The 24,739-nt window shown below is 43.2% G+C and overlaps 5 protein-coding genes across 5 annotated transcripts; 2 read left to right on the top strand and 3 right to left on the bottom strand.

Annotated features, from left to right (window-relative positions):
* Positions 1 to 103: 103 nt before the first annotated feature.
* LOC102722865 (WAT1-related protein At4g01440-like) lies at positions 104 to 2,025 on the bottom strand. Its single transcript, XM_006655628.1, has 6 exons — positions 1,763 to 2,025; positions 1,577 to 1,639; positions 1,375 to 1,491; positions 875 to 1,277; positions 595 to 746; positions 104 to 508 (listed from the first exon to the last, which is right to left on the bottom strand). The coding sequence occupies exons 1-6, from the start codon at positions 1,942 to 1,944 to the stop codon at positions 373 to 375; spliced, it is 1,053 nt and encodes a 350-aa protein (XP_006655691.1). The 5' UTR covers positions 1,945 to 2,025; the 3' UTR covers positions 104 to 372.
* Positions 2,026 to 6,884: 4,859 nt separating this feature from the next.
* On the bottom strand, positions 6,885 to 9,415 carry LOC102722584 (uncharacterized membrane protein YjcL). Its single transcript, XM_040525217.1, has 5 exons — positions 8,839 to 9,415; positions 8,542 to 8,771; positions 7,923 to 8,033; positions 7,687 to 7,839; positions 6,885 to 7,613 (listed from the first exon to the last, which is right to left on the bottom strand). Exons 1-5 carry the CDS (start codon positions 9,132 to 9,134, stop codon positions 7,036 to 7,038), a joined length of 1,368 nt encoding a protein of 455 aa, XP_040381151.1. The 5' UTR covers positions 9,135 to 9,415; the 3' UTR covers positions 6,885 to 7,035.
* Positions 9,416 to 9,805: 390 nt separating this feature from the next.
* LOC102722125 lies at positions 9,806 to 13,398 on the bottom strand. Its single transcript, XM_006655625.3, has 4 exons — positions 13,111 to 13,398; positions 12,025 to 12,286; positions 11,818 to 11,885; positions 9,806 to 10,824 (listed from the first exon to the last, which is right to left on the bottom strand). The coding sequence occupies exons 1-4, from the start codon at positions 13,279 to 13,281 to the stop codon at positions 10,492 to 10,494; spliced, it is 834 nt and encodes a 277-aa protein (XP_006655688.2). The 5' UTR covers positions 13,282 to 13,398; the 3' UTR covers positions 9,806 to 10,491.
* Positions 13,399 to 14,335: 937 nt separating this feature from the next.
* On the top strand, positions 14,336 to 16,946 carry LOC102721843. The gene is made up of 3 exons (XM_015838273.2): positions 14,336 to 14,554; positions 15,786 to 15,919; positions 16,030 to 16,946. The coding sequence occupies exon 3, from the start codon at positions 16,066 to 16,068 to the stop codon at positions 16,702 to 16,704; it is 639 nt and encodes a 212-aa protein (XP_015693759.1). The 5' UTR covers positions 14,336 to 14,554; positions 15,786 to 15,919; positions 16,030 to 16,065; the 3' UTR covers positions 16,705 to 16,946.
* Positions 16,947 to 21,706: 4,760 nt separating this feature from the next.
* Positions 21,707 to 24,064, top strand: LOC102714654 (probable polygalacturonase). The gene is made up of 2 exons (XM_006656486.3): positions 21,707 to 21,783; positions 22,419 to 24,064. The coding sequence occupies exons 1-2, from the start codon at positions 21,757 to 21,759 to the stop codon at positions 23,829 to 23,831; spliced, it is 1,440 nt and encodes a 479-aa protein (XP_006656549.2). The 5' UTR covers positions 21,707 to 21,756; the 3' UTR covers positions 23,832 to 24,064.
* Positions 24,065 to 24,739: the final 675 nt, after the last annotated feature.

Genomic DNA, 24,739 nt, shown 5'->3' with positions numbered 1-24,739 from the left:
TTATGTCTGCTCTAAATACTACTATGATCAAGAGTAATGGCAATGCTAGTACAATGCAGTTCACTGAAGAGTTTATGCAGAGTGAGTATAAACTTGCAGAACTCATGGAATTACACGGTTTCTCCATGAATCACACACATAGTTCTTATATGACTGCAGTTAAAATATTGCATATAGGATCTATTCCTGATGTAGCTAATTAACTCAGTGTTGGTTTAGATCATTCTAGTGTTCTTTTGGATTAATTTAAACCTAAACAGCTTCATGATAGTGCTCTGATTAATTGTACAACAGCATGGCTGCTCTAATAGACAAAAAAGTTGGTGGAGAACTTATTTGTTAAAATCCCAAGGGGGAGTCTGTCACCACTCTTCAGAGCTGCACTTGTTGTTGCTGCTGCTGCTCTTTATCATGTTCAGCAACTTTTGGAGGGAGGTGCAAGGTCTCCTGCCTCTTGCCCCACAGCAGAAGATAAAGCCCACCTATCACAAGTACAGATCCCAGCACGCTGCATGCATATGGCAGTGCAATGGTTTCAGACAGTGTCTGAATTTCTGAATGTGCAAACTGGCATATGCTATGCTGTAGCCGTACCTTCCAAGGAAGAATTGTTCATGGAGGACAGTGAAGTCAATGACTGAAACAATGATCTGCACCACTGGAATGAAGGCCGCGACGAACACTGGACCACGCTTCTCGATGCACCATGTCAGCAACACGAACGATAAGCCACACCCCACCACACCCTGAAATTCAGAAACAAAGGAAAGAGATGACAGGCAGAATTGAAGCAAATCTCTGTCACTGTCAGTGGATACATGCAGAGCTGCAGGCTGAAGCAAGAAGAAACAGTCGAGCGTTGGTGATATATTACAGCATAGAGGACAGTGAGTATCTGGAATTTGCTCGTGACGGTCCAGACGGCGACGTTCCTCTGGGTGCAGAGGCCGACCACAGCGACCTGGAGGAAGCTGAACATGCACATGAAGGCATTGCAGGAGTAGACATAGGGGTACTTCTTGGCGAGCCTGCTGTGGAGCAGGAACCAGCAGGAGAGGCAGATGCAGTTGCCGAGGATGGCGACGGTGCCCAGCGTCCAGTTCCTGCTGCTGGTCGCTGCTCCGGCGCCATGGTGCAGCTGCGACGAGTGGATTTCGGAGGCGTGGGTCACAGGCACGCCCTTGTAGAATGTGAGCACCATGGCTCCCGCGAGAGATATCAGTGTTCCCACAAGCTTCGCAATGCCTGCCTTGGTCCTCAGGTTCAGTGATTCTGACCTGTTCATGCATAACAGCTTCAATTCATTCAGAAAACCAACCAATTATTCACGTATTTCTTTTCATAAGCACCCTGGCAATCAAGAACTCAAATTACCTTGTTAAGATGGCAAGCAGGAATGTCAGAACAGGTGCGATATTTGAGAAGGCGGTGACGAAGGTCGCCGTGGTGTATCTCAAAGCAACGAAGATCATGTACTGCCTCAGAGCTGCCCTGCAAGAGCAAGAGAGAAGAGAAGCATCAGTCTTCTTGAAAAGCAAAAGTGAAGAAAACTATGTATAGGCAATTGAATTGGTACCCGAGTGCAGCACTGACGAAGAGATAAGCAAAGATCTCCAGTGTGAGCTTTGGCCTGGACTTCCTGTGAACCAACTCAAAGGAGAGCAAGCTATCAATCAATTACAGCACTGAATTATCGAATCTAGGATGCAAAATTAACACGCTTGAATCTGAATTCTGAGCACGCATGGGCATGTCAGCTCACCTCTCTTTGAAGTAGGCAATCGGGCCGAGGAACAAGGCGGCAGTGAGCTGCTGCAGGGTGACGAGGACGAGAGGGTTGAGGCCGCCGTCCATGGCCACCTTGACGAGCGAAACGAGCACCGCCGCCACGACGTTGAGAGCCAGCATGGCGACGACCGGCAGGCCACCTCCAAGCCACCCCATGGCTACTTCTTTCTTGGGAAGGAACTCTTCAGTTTCAGTGTTCTTTCTGACTGGACTGCAACAAACAAGCAGCTGTCTCCTTGATACAACAAACAACGTCAGTTTCAGGTAGATTTATAGGGTGAGCAAGGAGTACGATCGATCAGATGGAGGAGAAGAAAAGAATGTGGTGGATGATGTATCAAGGTGGCGATGGTGAGGATGACACGACGCAGAATCGTTTCAGGTACGCCTTTTTTTCGCCCTGAAGGAAAGGAAAAAAAAAGAGGATGTCGAGCTCTGATCGATGAGTTACATACAGCAGAGAGCAGCAGCTGCTGCTGGGTGGCTGATGAACTGTACAACGCCATCATTTTAGTTTGGTGTTTGGGCAATGATGCAGCCGGCATTTGGCTGGCATGGCCACAACCCAGCCACAGCTAGCTGCCCCGGCCCAGGCATGTCTTTACCCAAAGGCGAAAAAATATCATCTCGATGTAAAGCTCTTTAATTCTAACTGTTGTTAGATTTGTGATATCCCCTTGCAATGATGCTCGCTTTGATCTCTCATATTTACACACACGCAGCACTAGCTTAACTGAAGAAGCAAGCAAGCATCTCTTCTCTCGACTTACTGCGGCAGGCAGAGCGGTTAAAGTGAAAGGAGAGAATAGAATTCCCTTTTTTTTCTGAATGTTTTGTTCTTGTTTAGTCTGTTGCTTGCTGCATTTGCGCTTGTGCAGCAAGAATAATTTGCCATATATACGCGATTAGAGGCTAATGTAAGTAATTAGCATTTGCAGAAAGAAAATATACATGATAGCTTTATATATTCGATCCCTCCGGTGTCACATTGTCTGCCAAAGGTATATATGTATATAAAAAACGCTTCTTTTTCAAAATTTAACGACCTAAGGGAAGAGTGCAGTTGTCCTCTCAACTGTTGATTGGGATGAGAAGGTGAGAAAAGAATGGTAGGGGAGAGGAAAAGCGATCACCTATCACTTTGTGTCTGAGATGACCTGAAATGAGAAATTTTCAGTGCACTTTTCCTAGTGCATGAAAGAATCAGTCACTTGAAATCATTTCTTTAACCGATTTTCTCAATCTCTCTGAGGGACTAGAGTACACAACTTATCAGTCGTCTTTCCGCTTTTCAGATTAAAAAAAACCAAACGACATATTTATAAACAGATAATAATTTATATATAAAAATGTTGTATGAGCTTTTTTCTCATCCTCGAGGAGATAACATGAGATACCACTATTTTATATGTAAAATTTGGTATCTTCTAGTTCTAAGGTACCAAGAGATATCAAATTTTACATCAAAAACAATGATACCTCTTGGTATCTTCTCAAGAATGATAAAATTATTCATGTTATACATGTGTTCATAGTGATCTAAAAGCTAAAACTAAAAATAAATTACGATAAAAAATCTCAAAATTAACTTTAAATTTAAGGTTAAAAATTTAAATTTTTACCTATAAACATAAACAAAAGCTAAAAGATTGGGTTACAAGCATACATGCACTGCACTGCACCCATGTGGTGATCTACACTTGTGCATTCACCGTAGCTAGCTCTCTCAGTTCAGTTGACGTGAGAAGAGGGATCTGATGCTACTCCTATTTAATTAGTTGAAATTGCACAAAAAAAATAAGTAATTAATTAGATAGCACTCAAGGTTCAGCATACCCCCTGAAACGACGTCTTTGGTCTATATATAATTTGTGTATGATCACAAAGCTGAAGCATATGCTGTTGGCTTTCATGCTGTCTTCAAATTTAAAATGGACGGTAATATCCTTTGCAGAACCAAATGATTCACTCCTCCAAGAGACTGCTTCACGGCTTCGTCTTTTCACTTGTACTTATATTTATAAGCTAAAATTTAAAATTTTAATTTTAATTTATAGTTGATTTTAAAGTTTTTTATCATAGTTTATTCTTCGGTCTTTGTTTTTAGATCACTAAGGACGCATACATAAAAGTTGTATCATAAATTATTTTTCATTTGTAAATATACCATTTGGTCTTTTTCACTAAAAAGCCAAATGATGAGCCTATCAGTTCCTATCAACAATATTGTACTTTATCTTGTGCAAGTTGACTCATGACCCTAATTTAGTTGGAAAACGGCGTTGGTGGCTCCCCCTCCCTTGCGCTTGCCCGAAGGCAGTGGTATCGATTTCGATCGGCACCAACATATATACAAGATTGCAGCTAGGAGGAGAAAAACATGATATTTTTACATAGGTTTGGATGCTCTAATAATAGGTAATAGCTCTACTCATATTGGACGGACGGAGCAGGTATATAACCACTATATCGATCTCACATGATTAAATATATGAAGAGATAAACACTAGTCTAGTTTGCAGTTATATCTGCAGGATAGCTCGGGTATGGTTATCAACAGTTATGCATTGTCAAGCCTCTCTAATGTTGACTTGATGGGATCTGTCTTGTTTGGCTATCTCGATTTATCTTCGCTTCTATTCACCTCTTAGAGACTTGTATCTCTATACCTTTAATTTCCCCGTTGGCAAGGAGAACTAGGGAGATAATATGGATAATATCTAAACAATCTTGGTAGGAGTTGAGTAGAACTACGTATTTGTTTTTCTTATCTGGCACATTTTTCTTTTATACTTTAGGACTTTATTCATATGTATCAGCATTCTTTTCAAATAGGACTTGATATGTATTATTGTTGCTAAAGTAAGTACATTGTCTAAAAATCTAAAATCTCACAAGAAAAAGAAACATCAGCTGAGTCTGAAAAGGAAGCAAAGCAGAATAGATATTTCTAGTACTTGATCTGAAACCCTTCCATGCACAGTGAAATTCAGATCTTTGTTAATGAGTTCACCCTAGTGCTGAGCTCCCATCAACCACTAGTAGTATGTGCAGTGAAGTGCAACCTAAAGGACACTAACCCGTCCTTGTAGCCACTTAGTTATGTTGTTAATTTTTGGAGGGTCCTAGCTAGCTAGCATCTTTCTAGTAATGACTAATGAGATCAGTGACCAGGTGACAGATGATACAAAAAACTGACAAAGCGCCTGCTTTGCTTCTCTGAATCAAAGCAAGCATGCATGCTGTGCAAGCGAGCGGTGCAAGTCTGGCATGTACTTAAGTTTATCTTAACTGCATGCATGCCTAACTGATGCTTGCATGATCAACAGTCGCTGCACTGTTAATAATGCCTAAATTAGGTCAAAAATTGCAGCCCTAAGTTAAAGGCAAAGCAGGGAGGCAGTTCTTTAATCTGTAGGGTCAGACTCACTCCCTGTGCTTGCCTTGGAAGATCGTTTGCTAACTCTGGTCTAGTTTAATTCTCTGCTTTTCTCTCGACCGATCGCTTGATGAGACATTACATTGTTGATATGCAATGGCCTTTTGGATCATGAATATGTAGAATAGGCAGGCCTAAACATACTGTTCTGTTTGAGCCACCTTTACTTGCCTACCTCCTCATCTTTTTTTATACACAGACACCTCTAGTCTAATCTAAAATTACCATATTGTGTTGGACTATCGAGTCACAGGCATTTGAATATACCAGGGAAAGCTAGTGTGCACAGGATAATTGAGAGAGGCAAAATAGACCGTTTCTCTTATGATAAGATGCCGTCCACTAGAATTTTATATTAAACATTTACAGGACTATATTTTGTTTTAAAAATTTACACCTATATACCTTAAGGGCTACTCAGTTAGGCCTGTTCAAACCATGGGCCAGCCGGGAAAAAGCCCGGCCAAAAAAACTCAGACCCGAGTTCAACCCGAGCCCGATATTTAAAAAAAAAAAAGCCAAGGCCTGCCTAATTGGGCTTTCTCGAGGCTTTAATATCTAGGCTTTAATATCTAGGCTCAACCTTGGTTCGATACATATTAGGCTAGGTTGGACCTAATTTAAACAAGAGTACGCTCAATTAGTGCTTATTTTTTAAAAAAAGTCAATTAGAACGGTTATAAATTCTACGTGTCAAGCGACGATTTACCCTCAGTGGACGAATGACCAATAACATGTGTAACATTTGCAAGATTCCCCCTTAACACCCTTCTAGTGGGAGTTTTATCTAGTGGCGGGAGCACCTATAAAGTTATAGGGCAATGCTTGCAAGAAGTCTTATCTAGTATGTTTTATATTTTATTGTACAGTTAAAATAATGAGATGGTATGCCTACGAGGTGTTCTTAGTGCATCCAAGAACCTTATTAAACAATAAGACCAATTGGGGGGTGAGTTTAGACCCAGGTTTCCATCTTTTGGTTTTTCCAAAGAAAAAAGTCAAACGGACATATTTGCAAATAAAGAAAAATTATGAATAAATTTTTTATGTACGTGTTCTTAGAGCATCCCCAACAACTCATCTAAATTTGGTCATCTATATCTTTATTTGGATGACCATCTAAAACAGTTTCATCATTCATATCTCTTTGTACTATAACAAATCATTTATATATGACATACTCTATATCTCTTAAAAAAATGAAGAGAGATCATCTAAATATGAAGGTTCTCTCTCCTAATATGGATGACATCTAAAAATAGATGATAGGATGACCGCTCTATTGGAGCTCAATTTGTAGTCTTTATCCTCTATTTTTAGGATAGATGATGGGATAGATGAACCGTTGGGAATGCTCTTAGCGATCAACCAGCAAAACCTATATAAACTATGATGAAAAATACCCCAAAATCAATTCTAAATTTAAGGTTAGAGAATTAATTTTGACTTATAAAATAAACATAAACGAAAATATGAAAGTGTCATAATAAAAGGAAATGTCATGGGCCATATGAACCTTAGAGCGAAACTTGAGGCGGTGTTTTTCCCATTTCTAGTGTTATCTCTGTTTTATCTTATAAGACTTTTTTAACTCTATATATTTTTATAAATGTTAATGAAATTGTATATATATATATAACATATATATTTACTCATCGATAAATCTTGGACCAAAATACCTTATAATAGAAAATGGAGGAAGCAGTAAATACATAGTACATTAGTACTCCAGTACGTAGATATAAACCAATTAAATAAATGGTGATTATTCCTTAATTAGCATCCGGTGGAAACCCAAAATAATAAGGTTAGGCGCCAGAGATCCTCCTGAGCACAAACATGCCAAAGCCGATGCCAAGAAACGTGGCAATGGAGATCCCAAACATGCCCACCAGGATCCCCGGCACGATCAGCGAGCTCCACCCCTTGGCCGTGGCCATAGCCGCCGCCGTCGTCGGGCCCCCGACGTTGGCGTTGGACGCGATGAGCAGCGGCTTCCTCTCGAAACCCATCAGCTTGCCGACGGCGAGGACGATGCCGAGGTGGACGCTCACCTGCACCAGCGCGAAGGCGAACACGCTGGGCGCCTTGGTCACCGCGTCCACCAGGTTGCCGTTGGCGCCCACCACCGTGAAGAACACCTGCATCAGGATCAGCGCGATGGTCTCGCCGGACGGCGCCAGCCGCCCCAGCAGCCGCGGGAACGCCGTCGCCAGGACGACCACCAGCGCCGTCACGCACGGCAGCGTGCCACCCTGGAGCCCCAGCTGCTTGGCCATGGCCGACCCCGCCTTGCAGATCACGAACGACAGCGCCACCGCCGCGCCGCCGTTAAGCACGGACAGCCGGCTTCTGCCTTCAGCCTCGCCGTCGCCCGTCGCACCGTCTGCCGGATCGATCATCATTAGCTTCTGCACAAGCTGAATTCAATCGACGACAAATATTGAACCCGTATCCACCTTGAGCAGTTTTAGCTTCTGCCGGTATCTTGGTTGCCAGCGAGAAGAGAGTCATGAAGTAGAGCGCGGAGATGATGTTGTCAGCAGCCACACCGGCTGCTAGCACTGACGGCGAAACGCCCAATGCTTCTGAGATCGCCACGTAATTCACCGCTGTTGCAAAACATATAGTACCTGATTGCTTAGATCCTAATGTCAATCAGATGATCACACTTATAATTAGGGACATGAGTTACCTCCACCAATGTAGCTGCCCATGAGTGCAGCTGCAATCTTCCAGCTATCCTGGCCCAGTGATCTCATAGGCACCAACAGATAAGCTATCGTCGTGCCAATTGTAGTTGCAACTACACGTAAGATTAATTGCATCAAACAAAATACAATTAGGCACATCAGTCTCGGTTCATTCTTTTATAAAAAATCACTGTCCCAGTGTTTGAGTGATAGAATAAGTTCAGATCTTTGTGGCCTTTTCTTCTTCTAACTATTGTCAAAATCATTGTCCCAGTGTTTGAGTGACATTAAAAGTTCAGATCTCTGAAGCCCCTAATTAATGAAAGCAATGCCAGTTACAATGATAATCACACCTGCACTGTTGTGTCGAGTGAGTTTGCATCTTGTGAGTGACCGAGCTTGATTTTTGTTCGCTTTTAACAAAGTAGTTACTAATTAATTGGGTGGCCGGTCGGCCGGCCAGACAGCAAGAGGGAGAATTAAGTAATGGCAATGCGAATTTACAAAGAAATTTTGCAATATTATTGGTTCACTGGGGTTCAAGAGAGAGAGAGAGAGAGATATTAGTTAATTAATTGTGGTACTAGAATTGATTAATGGCATTAGATAATTACTGCTTACCTGATCCGATGAGGAAGGCCTTGAGGAGGTCGCCGGTGGTGCTGACGACGCGGCGGAGGTCGGCGCCGAGGAGCAGGAGCGGCACGGTGGCCGGCAGCAGGTACTCCATGACGGCGTCGTGTGCCGGCGCGCCTGGCGTGACGAGGCCCGCCGCCGTGGCCGCCAGCCCGGCCATGATGCTGACGAGCGCGCCGCTGAGCGCGGCGCCCCACGACGTGGTCTCCTCTGACCTGCACGGCCGGCCGTGTCACCGAGCAGACGAACCAGCATTGTGGGCAGGGTGGATCGGGCACGTACCAGGTGCCGAAGGCGGCGGCGGAGAGGAGGAAAGCCCAGTTGCCCCAGTGGTCGCCGGGGGCGATGACCGGCACCGGCAGGGCGGCGGCACGGAGCGGGCCGGCATGGCGAAGGCGAAGGCGAGGCGGCGAGGGGGACGCGCCGTCGTGGTGCGGGCGTGGGCGAGGCAAGAGCGGCAGCCGGGAGCGGGAGGAGCAGCGCGCGAGGGTGAGGCGATAGCACGGCGGCGGAGGCGAGGAGTGGTTGGAGAGGAGGAGGAGGAGAGCGGCCGGAGCCGGTGGTGGCGCGAGGGCCATGCCAAAACTGCTTGCTTTTGTCTGCGCCAAGTGTGACGCCCTAGTCTCCTCCTTTTTCTTCTTGTTTCTGTTGCAACCAGTATCATTCAGGCTTGGAACACGTTTCAGTTCTGCTGTTGTGAAGAAAAAAGTTCCAAATGGGAATTCCGGATGCTGATATTTTCTAGGACTGGTAGCAAATGGATAGGATACGGGAGTTTTTTGTTGTAAAAATCGAGTCTTTGAGTTGAGATAGGAGACGATATGGTACGAGTAACTTGTGACCACAAAACTCTGATAAAACGTCGGCCTCTCTTGCATTTGGATCTCTCCTCCCAGTCCCAGGACCAGGGAGGTCGAGGAGGGGTTCTGGCTCTGCTACCTACCCTAAGAACCCTTACTTTGAAGTTAGGACTAGGAAACTTCTTCCATCCATCAGACTGCAGATCTCTGGACTGCAACTACTACTACCACACATGGACATGGATAATGGCAATAATGGTGGGAATGATTTCTGCAAAGATTGAGACAATGCTACGAACCTTATGATTGCCACTAATTAACAAGAATAATCACAAATGATTTTGCATCAGGTTTTATACTCAGATTTGGGGACATCACAGGTTGGCATGGCAACAATTCTTTGGACCTGGAGAAGCATGGACACGACATCAACACCTGGCAAAAATATGACAGGACCGCAGTTTGTTCCACCAGATGCATACATGTCTGTTCATGAGAAACCAAAGAGCCAAAAATCAAATCAAAGATTTGCACATAACACGCAGACAAACAGCCCAATCACTCCTCAAACAAATTGATCAACAGAAGCATCTCATACCATTACCAACAGACACTGCAACATTATACAAAAACAACAGCGTTCCAGTATACTCAATGGCTCCCTCAGCTAATACGACAATGGAACAAGGTTTAGCTGTCATGTCTTCCTTTCAGATACAACATCTCCTAGCCTATAAGTAGACAACGGAACAGAGATCGAGCATACTGCCCCAAGAGCCAGACCAGCCTGCCAGAAAGTCTTCTGATATTTCCTTCACCAACATGGGCGAGAAAGCTTGCAAGGGTGCTGCTGGCCATCTCATCAAAGTCTACAAGGGTGAAAAGCAAATGAGAGTTCGTCCACTGCCACGTCGTGGGCAAGTGAAGTCCAGGATTGCACGCATTGTGATGAACACCATCACTTCGGCACTTCACCGGGCTTTGTCACAGCTTCCAGTTCTTGATAACAAATCAATGCCACTGAATGTGTAAATAGGTTTTTGTTGTAGATTGCTTGGTCGCTGTGTAAATTTTTTAATCAGCAAATTGCAATCTTGAAATGTTGCTCCCTTTTCAGTACATAGTTGTGTGATCTTCATGGATGATGGCATGCTCTATTATCGCTTTCCACCCTTTGCTCTTGTGTTGCATCCTTTTTGTCCTCAATGTGATCACTGCTAGGCTGTTCACAATCTGATCCCCTCTCATCTTCAGATTTTTCATCATCTGAACTATCTGAGCACATGAGACTCTTTGATGGTTTCATACTGATGCCAATGATACTTCTGATCCATGTCCCCTCAAAAAGAGAACTATTTGTTGAACAGCCTGTGTTCTCTGCATTTGATGGTGAACTTGAAGATGAACCAGTCAAATATGTGGTGGCTGCTTTGCATGCACCCGCAATTTCCTTTTTTGCTTGCTTCAGCTGAGTGAAAAGTAAAGAAGATCTATGCCAGATCAATTTACTCCAAATAAATTAGGCACTGAAACTAACAGGGGGGGTTGATCATTTTACTTCTTTTAAGGAAAAGCCAAATGGCATATTTGCAAACGAAAAATAATTTGTGAATAAAACTTTTATATATGAATTCTTAGCAATCTAAAAACAAAGGCTGAAAAATAAACTACAATGAAAAATCTCAAAATCAACTCCAAATTTAAGGTTGAAAGTTTAAATGAATTCTTAGCAATCTAAAAACATAGGCTGAAAAATAAACTACAATGGAAAATCTCAAAATCAACTCCAAATTTAAGGTTGAAAGTTTAAATTTTGGCTATAAGCATAAGTAAAAACGAAAATATAAGGCTGACAAATGTTATAGCCAGTTAATAAGGTATTTGGATTTTGCCCTCAAAATTTTATAATACTTGAGGAGGTACCAAAAAATTACACTAAGAAATGTGGCACCTCCTCAAGAAAGTAACAAACTCTTCTCGACAAATACCGTTCAAAACTGATGTGACACATTGACAGTGTGCACATTAATTTCAATTTTTTCGACGGCTAGTATGAATGCTGATTTAGATTTTTTTTGTTTGTGTGTTTTCACAATATTATTTATTCCAATTGGGCATCTAAGTAAGATTCCCATGCTCACAGACTGCTGAATCCAGAATTATGTTACTGACAAATCTATCATTACGGGACTTGAGGGGTTATATATGGTATTGGGTTTTCTAGTGTCAGTTAAAGTACCGAACATATAAATGGAGTATACCAGAATTAAGTTGAAGCTGGACACCAGCATATAAACCTTAGATGTGAAAAGGTAGCAGCCCTTGGCTAACCATTTAGCACAAGCTGAGTTAAAAGTGCAAATGGGCAGCTGTGTGTGGGTAGTATATATAATGGGGTTAGCAGAGCTCGTTTGGACTACACTGGGGGTGTTACATAGCATAAAAGTTCAGAATGGTGTACCTTTACTGCTGTAGTTTCAGCAACCTCTAGAGCAGCATCCCCAGCATTTGCAAAGCGATTGACCCAAGCTGTACAAAGTTGATTGAATTTTTGTTGTGAGATCTAAACTAAAGAACTGAAAATCATTAAGGATTGTAAAACTATCACAGTCAGATAACACTACATCATGTTTTATTTGATAATGAGTTAGCAAAAAAATTGAAGAACCTGGAAGTTTTGGTACTTCAAGCTTCTCACAGAAGGCATTGCAGAAATGATTGCAGTTCCTTGATAGGAGTTCATATGAGCCTCCAGGCCATTTCCAGCTCAGTTCCTGCAGTATTTGATTTACAGTGAAAATAGAGCAGCTCGTCTTCCCCAGCACTATGGATTCACGGTATGTGTACATGGGGTTTTTGCATGGAGGGCAGCTAAAAACCCCAGTGCCATTTTCACAGTAACCAAACGACCATTCTTCATCTCCATACACCTGTCAGAGACAGACAGAATTAATCAATACCTAGTAGTTATCTGATTGCAGAGGGTCAAGAATTAGCCAGCAGTAGGTAGCACGGGATTTCGTTGCAAATTGTGTCACTTATACCATACCATGTATAACTTTGTTAGTGTTAGCTTTCCTGGCTATCAGGAAAATTCATCGAGGAACATTAAGTAAGTCGATCAGAATATTATTTCCTGGGTCTATTATAATACGGAGTAACTACAAATAAAAAACTAACCCGGCTCATTAAAAAGGAAAAGGTGCAGAAAAATCCGAGTGTATTCAGTATGTGCAGCATCTTCTTTCATTGCATGATGTCCACCAGATTCTAATATTTCATCTATGATAACCAGACAGCTTACCCAATTCGCAGTGAACATTTCTGTTAAAATGTGGGATAGCTTAGCGCTGATTAAATTAACTGACAACTAAGTTTAAGCCAAAAGGAGCAACTGACTTGGATGTGAGGGTGCACACCTCCCACCAACTGAGACTACTTCATTTCTCAAAGCATTTCAGTTCCAAAAGGTTATATTTTTCCCCCCTCAGGCGTTCCACATCAATCAATTTTACAGAGATTGGTCAAAGGCAGACTCTCTGTGCCATCAATTTCCACAAGTTCTTGATTCTCCCAGGAGTAACCAAGTTCCCAAATGGACCGTTGTTTGCCTAAATATTAGCATAAAAATGAGCATTTTAATTCTGCAGAAGACGAATCCATTGGGCGCAAGATCTAATATTTTCTTACATTCCAGAAGGGAAAGGCAGGAACAAGGGGGGGAGGGGAGAGAATGCAAATCAAACGTTGGGACCTGGATGGCGGTGTGGAAGATGCCGCCGAGGCCGATGGCGTCCTTGAAGAAGCGGTTGATGTGGACGACGGCGGTGTTGCCGTTGCCGCCGCCGCCGTCGGAGCCGCTGCAGGCGACGTCGTACACGTGCGCCACCACCTCCTGCTCCTGATCCTGCTGCCTCTGGCTCATCCCTCCCCTCCCCGGCGACCCCCACCAATGCCGGCCCCACCTGTCGGCCACTCACTCGGTCCACCTCCTCTCCTGTCCTGACCCTCTTTTTCCTTTTTTTAGGCTTCATTATTTCCCCATCAATTCCATCCCAAGTTCTATGATAATCTCTCAGGGTAGATCAGGCGGTCCAAAGTACCACTCTATGTTTGACAAAAGTTATTTTTTTTTATCAAGGGGATTTCAGTCTGTGTCATGTGCCTTTGGACCATCCTCAAACTAACCTATCAGATAATTTTATCAACGGGTGACAATTTATATCTTTTATATAATATATATAGTTACCTTCCGACAAATACATGGTTTTGCACGAAGTTTGACTCAAGTTTGCTGATATGTATTATATTCGTTCTGATAAAATATAACGTAGTAGTGTTATGTTAGATATGATCTATCCATACTCGTAATATTAATATGTGCAAATTTGTAATACTAGAATGTGCAGTATTATGCTCATAGAGATTGAGCGTGCGCATGCGGCCAATGAAGTGTCCGAAGGTGCTAGACAACCATATATTTTCACTTCTGTTTATACTTATAAGCTAAAATTTAATTTTTTTAATCTTAAATTTAGAGTCAATTTTAGGTTTTTTTTCTATTGTAGATTATCTACAACCCTGGTTTTTAAATCGATAAGAACATATATATATAATAACATATAATAGATGTATTAATAATTTGTTATTTATTATAAATACGTTGTTTGATTTATCCCAAGGGTATATGTTCATGAGTTTGCGCAGGTCATGATTGTCTGCTTTGTGTTTGCATTGTGAAGTAGTTGTAAACTATTTCACAAAGTATTTATAAACTTGATCCAAATTACAGCAATGGTAAAACTATCTACTAATACAAAGTGAAAGAGATTGATGTAGGAATGGTCTAAAATCTGGAAACAAAAAGTTAGCCCAAAATACAGTTTACCTTTTTTAACCCGAATTTAAAAAAAGTCAGATAGCAAGTACGGAGTAGTATATGTGAGGGTAGTTGGAGGGAAATTACGTGGTGACCGCGGATTCCTTGCTTCCATCCCCTGCCGTCTTCCCCGCATCCTCACGCCGCCGCCTCCACCTCCCGCCCACTCCTTCGCCTCGCCGGATCTCGCCTCCGCCGCCTCCCAACTCCCCCTCCTCCGCCGGATCTCCCACGCACCCAACCCCTCCGCCCCGGATCTCTCCCGCCGTCGCCTCCCCCTCCTCCTCCGGCTCCCCACCGCCACTCGGACGCATATAGGGTGAGTTCTTGCTTTCCCCCAAATCATTCTACCTCGAATTACTTCTCTGTCTGTGAGTCTGCCTTAGCTGGGATGCCAATTGCTTCAAATTCGCATCTTTAATTTTTTTGGAAACGAAATTTCGCATCTTTATTACGGGTCAACTGGAGCAGGGTAGTAATTGGATACGCATATTGATGGAGTTTCCACTACCGAAAATTTCATGGTTATTTCCGAGGATTTGATAGCCTTATGCTAATTAAAATTTGGCCAGTACTTAGGTAATTAGGTATTTCGTGGTTGAATATCGGAGTGATGCTGTAGGGGAATGCCCTATCCTGTGGATGACCAAGCGTTTGAGATTTTGTTAATATTTAGCTAATTCCTTGAGCAGCTAATTGCTATCTATGCACTGTTGTTCTCTATACCATACTGGCCCATTAATGACTTGATCGATCTGTAATTCCAAACAAGGTAAAGACAGCAAAAAAGTTTAGACTAAAGGCTAGTAGCTGGAAAATTTGAGAAACTTGTGGCACTGGTTCCTTGAACACATCCGGCAAGCACTCCATAGGATCACTTCTATAGTATTATAGAGTTAGTCTGATGTTGGGCTTAAGAACACAACTGTTATCCATGGGCTGACTAGATATGGATATTTTGATCTTCAGATCTGAGACTCAAAAGTAGGCTTGCTATGAATATAAGTAGTATTAATCTTTGATCCTGGGCTCCAGGTGTTTGTTATTTAATGATAGGAATTCAATATTCATATTCTGCATATATGGTATCTAAGAATGCAACTCTTAATTCTTAGTCTATAATTGTAATTTCTGGTGTATATATGGCATCTGGTGCTAGAATCTTCTGTTCCTTTGTTGTTTATATTCCTCTATTCTTCATATATGGCATTGAAATTTGTAGTTTGACAATAGGATCAAGATGCCACTGTCTTTTCCCAAAAATATTCCGAACACCAAAAGTACATCAAACTTTAATGTTGAAAAGGTTGTTCCATTTTTCCCCGACATGGTTTGGCTTGACTTTGCGTTCAGGTTCAGCTAGTAATGCATCATCATCATCGTTGGTTTCCAGCAAACATATGTTATACACTTATACTTGATGGCTTTTATGCCCCTTGTATATTCCTTTGATTACTAAGAATCGCCTTGCATGCTCACATGCTTTATTTACTCCAGCGCCTGCATTTTATGCATCTTCCTTACCTCAGTTTGTTATTTCTTCAATACAGGAGAGAATCCGTATGAGTTGGTTGTGCTATGGAAAGGGGAAAAAGCTGCGCAGCAAGAAATTATGGGCAAAGTTAACAACAGATGAAACAGTATATGCTTTCAGTCCTGACTCCTGACTCCTGAGTGGATTTAGGTATTCCATCATGAATTCATTACCGTCTGCATCACTTATTCATTAAGAAAAAAAAATCAGTCTTTGAGATATCTTTAGATTGTGATTTTGCTTGTCTTTGACTTGTATAGGAACTTCAGCTACAGTAAGAAGGTGGCACAGCTTTCATGGATAAGCCTGGAGGCAATCAGGGAGGCAAGTTACTGAAGAAAGGGAAAAAGAAACACGCAAAGGATGAGTTGGATCGCCAAAAACAGGCTGAGAAGAAAAGGCGCCGGCTAGAGAAAGCACTTGCAAACTCGGCTGCTATTATCTCAGAACTGGAGAAGAAGCGGCAGCAGAAAAAGGAAGAGCAACAGAGGCTAGATGATGAAGGTGCTGCAATAGCTGAAGCAGTTGCTCTTCATGTTCTCATAGACGAAGACTCCGAGGAACCCTGCCATTTGATGTTGGACAACCTTAGAATATGCAACCACTGGGAGGATTTTGTGGGCTTTGGGTTTGCTCCAGGTTCACAAGGGGTAGGTGCTTATCCTTCTGGTAGACCAACAAGTGTCTCTCATGCTTATGTTCCCCAATTGAGATGGACCAATTGGGGCATGTCCCAGACATTTTCATCATGGGAGCAATTGACGGATTGTGAAGCACCACTCTATCAAGAAGCACCTCCTCAGTCAGATATCCACCCTGGCCCTATAGCTGTTGTCTCATCATTTCAGAAGAGGAAGGACGATACATTTGCCATCCACGGAGAAGCAGCAGCAGCATCTTCCGCCACTGAAAGTGGTCAGTGGAACCAACAATAGGCTGAACTGAACAGAAATACCACAGAGGATAAATATATACACCAAAACGCATAATCTGTATGTAGTCACCCAAGGTGCATATTTTTCATCTGCGTGATAGTTTTTTTTTTTTGTTGTTGTTTCTTTAGAAATGAAAGTTGCTATAGGAAAGTCATTTTACTGTTGCATGTTAAGAGTTTAAAGACAATAATGTTTGGTATCAGTCCCTTAATTATATAGGACTTGTAATAGGCGCTGTTTGCTCATTTGATTGAAAATGTTTGTGTAAACTGCATTTGGATGTCCTGGCTTCCTTGAGAGTGATGACATGATGCTTACCTGATTGTATCGCTCTGTTGGCATGGTCGCGTTTCGATCAGAAATGATAGATGCATACTTGCTGGATTCCCTCGTGTCATGGCAAAGATAATAGTACTAGTGGTGGAGATAATACTAGTAGTGGATAGATAGAAAGGTAACAGAAAGTGCAGCCAGTAGTCCATGTATTATTGTTGTCCATGCATGGTTGGGTTGGCTTGTAGCCACCTCCTCCTCCATGCAGCAGACATTCCATTGTTAATTTTGATAGAACAGTGTCAGTGTTGGATCTCTACTATACTAGTCTATAGAGTGCGTGTGAGTGGTGGGGACGGCATGCCCATCTATCCATCTATGTCATCACCTTTGTGCAAACTCCCCAAACCAACCTGCATGCAAAAAGCTAAAAGTGTGTTACATGACAATAGTAGGCTCATTTTGTGCTTGTGTACGTGGCATGCATGGCAGATGGCACACAAGAGCTACTGCAGGTCGGTCCATGAACATACACTAGAACACTGAACTCAACAAATGTATGTTTTTAGTGCCATACTGCCTTGGTTTCTTTTACTTGTCACTTGGATATTAATATCCATGTACAAACTTTGACAGTTTGCTATTTTTACATAAAATTTATAAATTAAAAAGGTACTATACTATCAAAATACTTTATATGCTATACTACTTATGTTCATCGAATAACAACTGTAGTTTAAAAGTTTTTACTAGTCAAAGATGAGATCATTTTGATCAAACTGTGTAAAATACTATTCATTTCAAAATATAAGCATTTATAGGTTATTTAAGTAAGGTTAAGAAAAAAGATTATAGTTTCACTCAAGTAATAAGAAATGAATAGAGGCAAGAGGGTATGTGTGGATAAAATGAGAAGATCTTTTAAATGAGAAATGATTAGTGGGACAAATAGTATTGTGAATGGTACCATAAATGATTATATTATGGTATAAAATTTAAATCTAAAAAAATACTTATACTTTGGAATAGATCGAGTTATGTGTACAATTGTTTAAATATACATGTGTCATTTTTGTTAGTACTTTACCACCGAGAAGTTAATTACATAATAAAAACAGAGTATGTATGTGGTTTATTGGAGTGCACTTCAATTTTTCTGAGCCCTGGTCGGCTGGTTTAACTTGAGATGGAGTAGAAAGATGATGCATGATTCAAGGACGACGAATGGTATGGAGATGGTAGTGGACGAACCCAAATTCCCAATCCCGATTGAAGTGGGCGGCTGGGCGTGCCACAACGAACTAAAGGAGGGCCCCTTTTTCTTTCAGACCAAAAGCACCAGGCGTGCGTATAATTTCGGCCTGTTCTTTATTTTACGATGTAAATATAAATATAAATATTGTGGTTGGACCATCTCATATATATATATATATATATATATATATTAGTAACGGGTGCATTTTTCAATCCTCCAGATGCAGCTAAAATAAGCTTATATATCTCTCTGATATCCATTCTGCTGCCTGCTTGAATTGGTAGCTAGAGTTGTGAATGAATGAATGTTTGTGATGGGTGGAGACTCAATCCACTGCGGCAGCACCGGCCCACTTTGCCAAAGCACACGCATCAGCATAATGCAGACATGCATGCAGTCGTTGCCACTTGCTGCTCTAGTTGATTATAAGCTAAGCTTGCACGCATGGAAAATTGGAAATGTGGTGCGTGCTTGTGGTTCTAAGAAAAAGATAGAAAAAACAAGAAATAATCTAGGAACAAGCTGCACGAATTAATCTGGGGAAGCCGAGAATGCAGATGCTCAATATGTACACTAGCCTTCCCTGAATTTTTTTTAGAAATAATATTATTTTAATGAAAAACGTAAAATTAGAGGTCATCCACGGAATATCGCAAAATTAAGGTCCTATTGAACTGCCGTAGTTCGATATGCCCACTATCAAACAGCCAGCGGTCAATTGGGAGGAGACCGGAGGACTGCGAGTTCGACAGGGCCTATCGAACAGGGGCAGTTCGACAGGCCCTTGTCGAACAGGAGCCCTCATCGACAGGGTCACCGGAGAGGCCTGGCGAACAACCAATGTTCAACAGTGGGCCCTATTGTCTGACAGCAGTTTGACAGGTCGCGTGGAGCTAGGTGGTGGGCCATGTCAAATGGTGAGTGTTCGATAGGGGCCAGAAGTTCGACAGGTCCCAATCAAACACCCACCGTTCAATAAGACGCTAAATTTGTGATTTTTTTAGGATGGGCTTTACTTTTTGTGATTTTCTATTAAAATAATATTATTTCTTTAAAAAATACAGCATTCCCTGTCTTTCCTGTATGAATCCTGAAAGCCTTGATTACTGAATGATCATTATTATTATACAGTGAATTGCTAACCTGTTCGGAAATGTAATATTTTAAGATTGTTTAGTGTAGGCTAAAGAGATGGCAAAATATTTCCTTTAGTCACTTCCAAGGTCAATTTTTAAATTTTAAATTGATTAGATTTCTTTTCTAAGCATTTGATTGGGTCTGGAATCATTAAAATATTAAAATTGTGAGAATCGATACAGAAATATTTATATTATAATATAAATTTTAAATAATAAAAATATTTATATTTTAGAACGACGAGTCGCTAACTGAGGTTAAGTGTCTGCATTCTAGTACTAGTATTGAAACCGGGCGCAGAGGGCAGAGCGTACTGACTATAGTGAAGCTGATTCAGGAGAAGGCAGCAACGCAAGCAAGCATCCGTATGCTGTTAATTAATCTCGTGAGCTCGCTTTGCGTAATCCCAGAAAAATAAAGAAAGCTACGTACGGACGTACTAGCTAAGCGTGAAGGCCGAAAGCATCGTGATCATGTAATGCAATGGGACCGACAACAATAATACAAAAACAATGGGATGGATCGATCATTCATATTCATATTGTATGATGGTGTTTAGATTGAAAATATTTTTGGAAGAAGTGTCATGTCAAATGTTTGACTGGATGTTGAAAGAGATTTTCGGATACGAAAAAAAAACGAATTTCACGGCTAGCCTGAAAACCGCGAGTCGAATCTTTTGAGCCTAATTAATCTATCATTAGCACATGTTGGTTACTGTAGCATTTATGGCTAATCATGGGCTAATTAGGCTCAAAAGATTCGTCTCAAGATTTCTTTCATAACTGTGTAATTAATTTTTTGGTTTATCTATGTTTAATGTTTTATTTAGGTGTCAAAAATTCGATACGATGGTTTTTGGAGAAAAATTTTTGGTAACTAAACCTATGCATGCTCGTTCATGTAGTACGTACGACCCACCCGTGATCCACAAAACAACGACCAATCTGTCACAACACCTGCACTGCACTGCTGCCCGTGACACAATTCCTCCCCCCCCCCCCCCCCTCCTCTCTCTCTCTCTCTCTCTGAATTTCTCAACTCCGATACAGTGAGACGCATTGCATCAACTATGAACGAATTTAAACCGGCAGTTGTTTGCCCCTGAAATCTGAATGTGTGTCTAGTCCTAACCCAAGCCACCCACGAGATCGATCAGTAGTAATTCAGTACCAGTCATTCATCAGTGTGAGTCTCCTCTTCATAACATATTTTCTTTACACGAAATAAATCGAGTGCGAAAGCGGATTTAATCCTCCTGAACACTAGTTGAGCTGAATCAAGCTCATATAACATTCTGAAGCAATTTGTGGCCACAAACTCAGGCACGAGCAGCGACTTCCTGAAGACCTGTGTGATGCGTAGGAGGATTACATGCGCACTGAAAAGAAAAGAAAAGAAAGAGAGCAGCACTTCAATTCCGGCGACGCTGACAAGCACCGCAACATATATGTGTGGTTCATCCATCACAACATGCATCCAGAGACGATGAATTGCTCATTACCACCGTCCCACAATCACAGCTTTAAACCTTTTTTTTACCTTTTATCACAAAAAAAAACTAGTAGAAACAGCATGTGGCCATTCATAGTGCGTAGTAAAGGCTGAAATGAAACACCCGATTCAGTAACCGAACAAACAGCTTAATTGCATTTGAAAATTGTTTAGGGTCTTGATTTGGGGGGGGGGGGGCAGAGCTAAACCAGCAGTATTTATGCTTAAAGAAAAGGCTAAACTGATAAGGAAATGCAGTATAGAATCCTGTACACAATGCTGCTGCCTGATTACTTGGCTCGTGACTGTTTGACAGTATCAGCTATCTAGTGCTAAGGAAACAGACAACCTGAAAAGTGAAAAGAGGGTACAGCACTGAACTAACTGCACTGCACCATCACATGTGAGTTACTAGTAACATTCAGATTCAGGTAAAGCCGAACAAACAAGAGCCCCAATATAAACTGAATTAGTAACAGCATAAGTTACAGTGAGCATTCTCTTAATCTAGGCATGGATTAAGATGGGACCGGCCGGGGCCGGCTGGTAGAAAGTAAGCTATTGGAAGGCCGGCAGGCAGCTGAAAAGCCTATAGTAAAAAAAGTAAATTTCACTAATTTCACATGAACTGGAAATAAGAAATTCAGGGTGTCAATTTTCAGAGAAAAAAGTGGCGAGTCGTACCAGAGAAAAGAGAGGACAGGGAAAGTTAGTGCTGGATTGCATGCATAATAAAGCTCACTAATTAATGGATGAGGCAGGCACGAACAAGTGCTCAACAGTGCAGAAACGGCTCCTATAAATCTGCAGCTTCCCTCTCCGCTACCATCCAATCCACTCCACTCCACACTCTCATCTCATCCGTGACCACACTCGCATCGAGAGCAGCAGCAATGGCGTCCAATGCGTCACCTCTCCATGTAACTCACTCTGCCTCTCTCTCTCTCTCTCTCTCTCTCTCTCTCTCTTCTTTGTTGATATTATTCATTGCGTTTCAATTCTTTCTTGCGGGGTTGTTTCGCTTGCTGTATTCATTATGACTGTCCTGGAAATCTCATGAATGGCAATGCGACTACGCGTCTCATTTTTGTAACCTGCTATGTTGCTTTTCTTGTCTCTGTTTCTCCAAGCCTGAAGAATACTACTACCTTTCTCCATAAATTATACAGTAAAGTCAGTTTAATTTAAGGGGTGTCTGGACAGATGAACAACGCTATAGGAAAGCACCTAACATATAAACAGAGATCAAACGGTCGCAGCTTGTTGATTCCCAGTTTTGGGTGAAATTCTCTCTGCAGTACAAAATTTCTGAGCTTTCTCTGTCAAAGTCTGAAATTCCTCACCTTTTCCCTGAGGTGAATATGGACTACCAGTCGTTATAACTTGCATTTCCTAAATTTTCTGTCCAATTAGCATCTCCATCTCCTTATCTGTTAATAAAAAGTGACTCACACAGTAGATCGAGGAATCCATGTCCAAGTGTGCATTTTTCCCCTTTATTTAGGAGGGTATATAGTAAAAGATGAGTTTTTTTAACGAGCATTTCTTGGAACAGGTTGTCCGGTGCGTTTGCCTCCTCCTCCTGGCCGCGTCGGCGTCGGCGACGGTGGCGGCGAGGCGCCACGGCCCGGCAGCGCCGGTTGCCGGGCAGAGCATGTACCTGGCGCCGAGCTGCCGCGCGCACACGGCGTCGCTGACGGACTTCGGCGGCGTGGGCGACGGGACGACGTCGAACACGGCGGCGTTCAAGTCGGCGGTGGACCACCTGTCGCAGTACTCCGGCGAGGGAGGCGGCGGGGCGATGCTGTACGTGCCGGCGGGGAAGTGGCTGACGGGGCCGTTCAACCTGACGAGCCACTTCACGCTGTTCCTCCACAGCGACGCCGTCATCCTGGGGTCGCAGGACATGGCGGAGTGGCCCATCATCGACCCCCTCCCGTCGTACGGGCGTGGGCGCGACAAGATCGGCGGGCGGTACGCCAGCCTCATCGGCGGGTCCAACCTGACGGACGTGGTGATCACCGGCGCGAACGGGACGATCGACGGGCAGGGGGCGATGTGGTGGTCCAAGTTCCACCAGAACAAGCTCAAGTACACGCGCGGGTACCTGATCGAGGTGATGCACTCCGACACGGTGGTGATCGCGAACGTGACGCTGGTGAACTCGCCGGCGTGGAACATCCACCCGGTGTACAGCAGCAACGTGGTGGTGCAGGGGGTGACGATCCTGGCGCCGACGCACTCGCCGAACACCGACGGCATCAACCCGGACTCGTGCTCGCACGTCCGCATCGAGGACTGCTACATCGTCTCCGGCGACGACTGCGTGGCCATCAAGAGCGGGTGGGACGAGTACGGCATCGCGTACGGGATGCCGAGCCAGCACATCGTGGTGCGGCGGCTGACGTGCGTGTCGCCGACGAGCGCGGTGATCGCGCTGGGCAGCGAGATGTCGGGCGGGATCAACGACGTGCGCGCGGAGGACATCACGGCGGTGAACTCGGAGTCCGGGGTGCGGATCAAGACGGCGGTGGGGCGCGGCGCGTACGTGCGCGACGTGTTCGTCCGGCGGATGTCGCTGGACACCATGAAGTGGGTGTTCTGGATGACGGGCAACTACAAGTCGCACCCGGACGACAAGTACGACCCCAACGCCATCCCCGTCGTCGAGAACATCAGCTACCAGGACGTCGTCGCCACCGCCGTCAACACCGCCGCCCGCCTCGAGGGCATCCAGGGCGCCCCCTTCCGCGACATCTGCATCGCCAACGTCACCGCCACCCTCGCCAAGTCGCGCAAGTACCCCTGGACCTGCACCGACGTCGAGGGCGTCTCCGCCGGCGTCACGCCGTCGCCATGTCAGCCGCTGCAGGGATCGCACGACGGCGCCTGCCCCTTCCCCACCGACACGCTACCCATCGACCAGCTCGTCCTGCAGCAGTGCGCCTACTCCGTCCCAGCCATCTAGCTCCGACCAGCAGCAGTAGCCTTCCCTTCGGTCTTGTCAAACAATAACCAGTCACTAGTCCGCACTGCTGCCTATGCTTATACAGTGCTTCGTCTGCTATGTAGTAACTTCAAGGTTCAGTTTCTCGTACAAATGGAAAATTAGTCCCTACTTTGCATGCTTAACTTCTGAAATCTTTAATCTCTTTATCACTGTACCCATTTTCTTTTCTGACTATGAATTTTTGGATTTATGTTGGCTGCTTTTCAAGCTCGTAAAACGGTATGTGCTTCTCTAACAGCCTGCACCGACTAGCCAAGCTTGGTTAGACTCAATGGCTAGGCAAGTAGGCATCCCATGTTATCTCTCAATTCCCCCACGTATTCTCTCTTGATTTAGCTAGCCATAAAAAAGGTCACCGTTAGAAACGACATATTTATTAACAAAACTCAAAATATGATGGACAAATTTAAAATCAACTTTAAATTTAAGATTAAAACTTTGAATTTCGGCTTACAAATGAAACGAAAAGATGAGGATGTAAATGTTTATGGTATAATTTACCTAGTCTTTTGGACTGCACAAAGAATTTTGGCTAACGATTATTTTACCTAGGTAACCAAATGACCACTTTAGACAGTATGATTAGTTTAGTCACTGCCGATTTACCGGAGATTCCTTTAGGATTTGATTTGATTAGCATTTGTGTTGTCATCATCTTAGTTTTCTTACTTGGTTATGGATATGTTTAGCAGACAGCATTTTTATAGTACGGAGTATAATTGAACATAGTTTTTCCTTTTTTTAAAAAAAAATCCCGGATCATCCATCGTTATCTAGCAGAAAACAGGTCGGTTAGTCTGGGCCTTTATTTGGGTCGAGTTGCATGAGCCAAATGGGCCTATTCCAACTTACGTACGGCCCGGCCC

Source organism: Oryza brachyantha, chromosome 6, assembly GCF_000231095.2.
Source record: "Oryza brachyantha chromosome 6, ObraRS2, whole genome shotgun sequence".
NCBI lineage: Eukaryota > Viridiplantae > Streptophyta > Magnoliopsida > Poales > Poaceae > Oryza > Oryza brachyantha.
This window is presented reverse-complemented; position numbering and strand designations above follow the sequence as displayed.

What these genes read in the sequence shown, in the direction of transcription:
- LOC102722584 (XM_040525217.1), bottom strand. Translation starts at nt 9,134, where the DNA reads ATGGCCCTCGCGCCACCACCGGCTCCGGCCGCTCTCCTCCTCCTCCTC. An exon ending in GGCCTTCCTCATCGGATCAG is followed by an intron (nt 8,034 to 8,541) that starts GTAAGCAGTAAT and finishes TCTTACGTGTAG; the next exon opens with TTGCAACTACAATTGGCACG. An exon ending in GGGCAGCTACATTGGTGGAG is followed by an intron (nt 7,840 to 7,922) that starts GTAACTCATGTC and finishes GTTTTGCAACAG; the next exon opens with CGGTGAATTACGTGGCGATC.
- LOC102714654 (XM_006656486.3), top strand. Translation starts at nt 21,757, where the DNA reads ATGGCGTCCAATGCGTCACCTCTCCAT. An exon ending in CCAATGCGTCACCTCTCCAT is followed by an intron (nt 21,784 to 22,418) that starts GTAACTCACTCT and finishes TTCTTGGAACAG; the next exon opens with GTTGTCCGGTGCGTTTGCCT.
- LOC102721843 (XM_015838273.2), top strand. Translation starts at nt 16,066, where the DNA reads ATGGATAAGCCTGGAGGCAATCAGGGAGGCAAGTTACTGAAGAAAGGG.
- LOC102722865 (XM_006655628.1), bottom strand. Translation starts at nt 1,944, where the DNA reads ATGGGGTGGCTTGGAGGTGGCCTGCCGGTCGTCGCCATGCTGGCTCTC. An exon ending in CTGCTTGCCATCTTAACAAG is followed by an intron (nt 1,278 to 1,374) that starts GTAATTTGAGTT and finishes ATGCATGAACAG; the next exon opens with GTCAGAATCACTGAACCTGA. An exon ending in TACTCACTGTCCTCTATGCT is followed by an intron (nt 747 to 874) that starts GTAATATATCAC and finishes TCTGAATTTCAG; the next exon opens with GGTGTGGTGGGGTGTGGCTT.
- LOC102722125 (XM_006655625.3), bottom strand. Translation starts at nt 13,281, where the DNA reads ATGAGCCAGAGGCAGCAGGATCAGGAGCAGGAGGTGGTGGCGCACGTG. An exon ending in TCTTCCACACCGCCATCCAG is followed by an intron (nt 12,287 to 13,110) that starts GTCCCAACGTTT and finishes TGTCTCTGACAG; the next exon opens with GTGTATGGAGATGAAGAATG. An exon ending in TGAAGTACCAAAACTTCCAG is followed by an intron (nt 11,886 to 12,024) that starts GTTCTTCAATTT and finishes AACTTTGTACAG; the next exon opens with CTTGGGTCAATCGCTTTGCA.